The sequence below is a fragment of the Pinus tabuliformis genome, chromosome 1_1 (genome assembly GCF_031772625.1).
Source record: "Pinus tabuliformis cultivar Carrire ecotype Pingquan chromosome 1_1, CPIR1, whole genome shotgun sequence".
Lineage (NCBI taxonomy): Eukaryota > Viridiplantae > Streptophyta > Pinopsida > Pinales > Pinaceae > Pinus > Pinus tabuliformis.
In genome coordinates this window covers 993,415,554-993,421,521 of record NC_142297.1, presented here as the reverse complement: position 1 = coordinate 993,421,521, position 5,968 = coordinate 993,415,554, and the positions used below count along the sequence as shown (strand labels likewise).

Below are 5,968 nucleotides of genomic sequence, written 5' to 3'. Positions count from 1 at the left end.
TCTTAGTCATATTTTGGAATGTGTAGCATCATCCCTACCAATCTAGAACACGACATTGAAATTTGGCTTGATACCTACCCTATTAGGCAAATGCAACTCCCTCTCAATCCATCCAAAGTGAAATAAATCAAACTTGAAAATGACAAGCTACATAAGGTCGATTTCAATTACCCCATCGCCTACACATATTTTGTTTCCAACCTTGTACCCATCATGAAAAATAGGGCACCAGACGTGTTTGTACTGATTTCCATAATTTGAACAAGGTCTACCCTAAGGATAATTATCCAACACCCTTTATTGATCAAGTTATAGATGCTTATGATGGGCACGAATCCTTTTCCTTTATGGAAAACCTTTCAGGATATAATCAAATTCATATACACCATACTGATCAGTAGAAAACAACTTTCACTACTCCCTGCGGTACCTTTACAAATCGCGTTATTCCCTTTAGCCTTAAAACTTCTAGAACCACTTCTCAATAAGCTATGAACAACAATTTTCATGATCTGGCTCATGTTATACTCGCCTATTTGGATAACCTCACTATTCAATCCAAAAAGCACTTAGATCATATTGAAGATCTTCGCATTATATTTTAGGGATGTCGATAATACAACCTACGCTTGAAACCTCTCAAGTGTGTCTTCTATGTTAATGTTGCGAGAACGCTGGGATTTATCATTTCCCAACAAGGTATTAGGGTTGACCCACTAAAAGTACAATCCATCTGCAAAATCCCACCGCCCAAAACTTTAAAGCAGTTACAAAGCCTACAAGGTAAGGTCAATTTCTTTCATTACTTTTCTCTTGATTATGCCAGATGTCCTCATGGTTTTCTCCATCTTCTCCTATAGGGTATCCAATTACAATGGGACCAACAAGCTCAATAATCATTTGAGGTTTTCAAAGATGTGTTGTCACAAACACCATTAATAAGCCTCCCTGACCATAATAAGGACTACACCCTCTACCTCTCATCATTTGTTGTAGCCATGACTATTGTGTTAGTTTAGAATGACCTTAATAATATAGAACATGTCATCTGTTATGTTAGAAAAACCTAATGAGACCTGCTTTGAACTATGAGCCAACTAAGAAGACCACCTTAGCCTTCATACACACCATATTAAATTTTTGATGTTACATCATTCTTCGGACCACCACTGCCATTGCTAGTATCAATCCCATGTGATACTTGCTTAACTACATTTTCCATGTCCATGAAGGAAGAGATATCACTAGTAGTGAGAGGGAAAATTGCCAAAAGTACATGTTGATGGTTAAATAAGTATTAATGATTACATGTTGATGGTTAAATAGGTATTAATGATTGTTGAATGGCTTCAACAACCATGACCAAATAAAATGTCAATAAAAAACGTTCACTTTTATAAATGGTGTGTAAAAAAAATTAAAAAACCCAATAATTCCTTTGATACACCTATAAAACCAAAATTGCCTATTGAATCAAAATGAAACCTAACTTAAAAAATTATATAAAACAAGCTAAATAAACTTCATTGAATCTATAGTCATCTAATGAATTTAATAATACACCACAAAGAATACAATAATAACATAATTGTTTCATATAAGCTAATATACATAACACTTGAAATAATGACTCACAAAATACAATAAGAACATAATTGTTTCGTATAAACTAATATACATAAAACTTGAAATAATGACTCACAAAAATCATGAAAATTTTCATCACAATTAAATATATGACACGTAAAAATTATGAAAACATTAATCGAAACTGTAAAAATTATTAAAACATTAATCGAAACTTTAAAAATATTGTTTGCCAGATAAAATTAAATTATACCACTCACAAATCAACATAATTCAAATCTAAAACCCCAATCCATTTAGGCATTTGCATGGCTGGGTATGGTAAGTTCATCTAGGTGTTTCTGTTGGCCTGTGTCCAGGTATGCTAATTTAACGTACTAGATACGTATATGATAATTGTCCTACAGGGTAACTTCATCGAAATTTCGTAGATATGATGACAAAATAAATTTACATTGTCTTGCGCTGTGATTACGCGGAGTAACAGAAATTAAAAACCCTCTAAGCGAAATATTCTTTCTTATATTGACCGCATCCCTATGCGTGTGGAACTTTTTCTCCTTCTCCTTTCATTTCCTTCTTAAATTATTTCTTAAATTGATCGCATCCCTATGCGTGTGGAACTTTTTCTCCTTCTCCTTTCATTTCTTTCTTAAATTTCTACCCATAGTCGTCGTCAATGCTTTAGTGCAATCTCTGTACACATGGGAACATGTGGACACCATTTGTATGAAGTCGTCGTTGTCAACGCTTTAGATCAGCTTTGTATGAAATCTCTGTATATATACAGAACATGTGGAGGCAATTTACATAGCTTATTTTGTTATACAAAAGAGCTCTGATGGCCGTTTTGGAAGAGATGTACAATGATGGGGCAGTAAAAGGAGAATTAACTGTCATCCCAGGCTTCAGATTCTATCCCACTGAAGAGGAATTAGTGGGTTTCTATCTCAAGAAACGAGTCCAGGGCGGTCACCAACTCAATTTCGATATAATTATACCGACCCTGGACATGTACCAGTATGATCCATGGGAGCTGCCAGGTACTTTCTGTCTGCTTCTTCCATGGCTTGAATTTTAGGATGATTTTTCACACAATTATATATGTATTCATATTATTGCAGGTTTGGCTAATGACGTTGGGGAGAGACAATGGTTCTTCTTTGTCCCAAGAAAGAGCAAGAAATGCGCTCGGCCTACCAGATTAACAGTGTCAGGTTACTGGAAGGCCACGGGTTCTGAGAGAGCAATTCGCGACGAGCTGCTTCAGTGCATCGGTCTCAAGAAAACTCTTGTGTTTTATAAAGGAAAAGCCCCACTTGGGAAAAGGTCTGAGTGGATCATGAACGAGTATAGGATGCCAGATTTGACATCGTCCCTGCCCAAGGTGATCCGTTACATCTTTTAATTATATGTTATTTATACATGGTTAAAATACACACAAAATTCTCAGCCAGCCAAGTTATGAAGTACTTTGCTTTTGTTGCTACAAAGATAATGAAACAATGTAAGTTGGCATGTGCAGAAAAAGATGGATATGGTCGTATGTCGCATATATAGAAAAGCAGCATCGCAGAAATTGATGGAACAACGAGCAAAACCTGATCGCTTTGAGAAAGAAAACTGGGTTGCTTTAACTGGTGATGAATGTGAAAAGAAGAACTTTCATTCAATCAACCTTGCCTGCTCATCCCAGTCAATCCCAATGACAGAGGCCAAAGTTCCACCATCAAATTATAATGAGAATGAAAAGGGCGTATCGTATTCCAATGTTCCTAAAATGTACAACGAAGCTCCTCAATTGGAGGATCAGAAGGGTGGTTTTTTTTCTCACGTTAGCAATATGAACAAAGAAGCCAGTCAATCTGAGTGTCTGAGATCGACAAGGTTTTGTAAAATGAACATTGAAGCTAGTTCATTTGAATTTGAATGTCCAGGGACGATAACGTTTCGTGAAGAAACAATGGTAATGAATATGGGAAGTACAGCTCCAACATCCACTCCCAGTTTCATTTAGTTATTTGAGTGTGCTGTAAATAAATATTAGCTTGTTCATTTATGGATAGGTTTTAAGAGTCATAAGATGAGTGCGAATTATGATTTATAACTTATTATAAATGGTAGGCAGTTTGTGTGTGTTGTAAACGACTATTAGCTTGTTTGTTTATGGAAAGGTATTACGAGTCATAGGATGAGTACCATTGAATTATGGTTTACAACTTATTATAAAAAGTATGCAGCTTGTATTTTTTAATGTAAATTTGTATGCAATATTTTTTCATGGATTTAATGTCTTTATAAAGGAGGTAATTATTGGGAGTGCCCAAGAACAGTCATAGTTGTGAATATTTTCTTGATGAAGTGGAATTAAAAGGTTTTTCTTGTTCATTGATTGATACATATCAGATGTTATTGAAAGTTGTTTGTGAAGTGTCTATGTTATTATTCAATTGAAAGTTTTTTTTGCAATATTGTTATTTGGTAATTGTAACTCATATCTGTGAAGAGTTCAGCACAAAACATTTTGGAAAGGCCAAAGGCCAGACAAAACCGTTATACTTAGTTTTATGCTTTTGCTAAAGCTATCATTTGTCAACAAAATATGTATTCCTCTGATGCTGGAAGAGGAGAGGTGGAAAAATCATGTGTAGAGAGTGGAAAGTATTATTCCTTTGGAATTGGAATTGGATTTCTGAATAATCACATCATCAGTATTTGATGATGGTTTTTGTATTCCTCTGATGCTGGAAGAGGAGAGGTGGAAAAATCATATGTGTAGAGAGTGGAAAGTATTATTCCTTTGGAATTGGGTTTCTGAATAATCACATCATCAGTATTTGATGATGGTCCGAACCTTTTAGTGTAATTCGTCATCAAGAAAATATTGTGTTAAATAAAAACCCTTAAAATGCTTTTATTTACCTGATATGCTGTACACTTGTATTAGCCTTTGTATGGTTCAAAGAAACCGTTGTTAAAACTTAAAAGTAATAAGAAATGCTTATTTTAAATGAAAGAGTTGCCACTAAAATATGTAGGAATAATTTTTTTACATTTTAACCTAACAAAGTTTAATTTTGAATTTTGAGTGCCTCTGGGAGAAATGAGCTACCCCCGAACTCTACGAATTGAACTGATTCTCAAAGCTGTTAAAATAAATAAATATCTATATATATATAACAATTTCAGTGAAATTACCAAGTTGAAGATGGAATTAAGTGCGTGCTTGAGATTTATCATTTTGTGAATGACACACTATATCTCTAAACTTAGGTGGATTCTCTAATGTAAATAATTGGATACCAAGATCTACACTCTCGAAATAAGGATACCGGCATTATCCAAGTAGTTGAGAGCTACCCAACCTCATATTCTCTAGAACATACCGCTGTTTTTGTTAAATATTCCATTGCTATGAAATTATAAACGATATTCTAAACGAATTTTACTTTAGTTAACAACCTAAACTTAAATTAAATTTAAGAAAATAAATAGGAGCTAATATTATTGTTAGAACTAGAATGCACACTGATGTGTTATCACGGAAAAAGTTTTCTAAAAATTTTGGACAACACCCATGGTTCCAAAGTTTTTGTGTTAGATATGGTTAAGTCATTTTTATGTTTCTTAAAGTTTAAAAGTAGAGTCTTGTTCCCATTAGTATAAAGTGAAGTCTTGTTTCCATTATCAAATAAGGTCAACAATTTTGGTTTACCTATCATTGATCTTACATTATCTCAAAAGTGTCATGTGTACATGCGCTATGAAATTGCCTAGGAGCTTTCGTAGGCTCAAAACTCACAAAATACACTATATGCCCTATGAAATCGGGGCTTCGTAGTTAGGAGTTTTCATAGCGCAAAACCCAGAATTTGCACTAGATGCTCTACGAAACTGCTGTAGCTGCCAGTTTTGTTTTTTGTGGATCTATTTCGAAAGGAAAAGGAGATTATTTTGGAAAGGGTGCTGCTGCAGAGGTGTAAGAATATCACTTGAGAAGTTTTGAGCCCTAAGCAAAAGGTAAATTCAAGAAATGAAGACATATACACATACCAAACCTTGCGCTACGAAATCACTGAAGCAACCTTTTTCAACAAAAAAATTGTTTTAAGTAGTCAACTTCCAGGAGGCCTCTTGAGCAACTGAAAGCATATTTTGGAAAACTAAAAGAGGTTTTTATTCCTAACATACTGAACTACAAAAACCTCTTTCAGTTTCTTCAAATTCATTATGAGCTGGGAGAAGTTGATGACTGAAATCGCGCTATGAAACTGCTGTAATAGCAGTTTTTCAGAAATCGCAATTTCTAGTTTACACCTGATATTGAAAGACAGTTTCTGGGCAGTAGGAAAGGTATTGCGAAAAACCAAGAGAGTTTTTT

The 5,968-nt window shown here is 34.5% G+C and overlaps 1 protein-coding gene across 1 annotated transcript; it reads left to right on the top strand.

Moving 5' to 3' along the window:
* The first annotated feature begins 2,440 nt into the window (after positions 1-2,440).
* Positions 2,441-3,604, top strand: LOC149217891 (NAC domain-containing protein 6-like). Its single transcript, XM_089390400.1, has 3 exons — positions 2,441-2,630; positions 2,712-2,974; positions 3,119-3,604. The coding sequence occupies exons 1-3, from the start codon at positions 2,447-2,449 to the stop codon at positions 3,602-3,604; spliced, it is 933 nt and encodes a 310-aa protein (XP_089246526.1). The 5' UTR covers positions 2,441-2,446.
* The last annotated feature ends 2,364 nt before the right edge of the window (positions 3,605-5,968 follow it).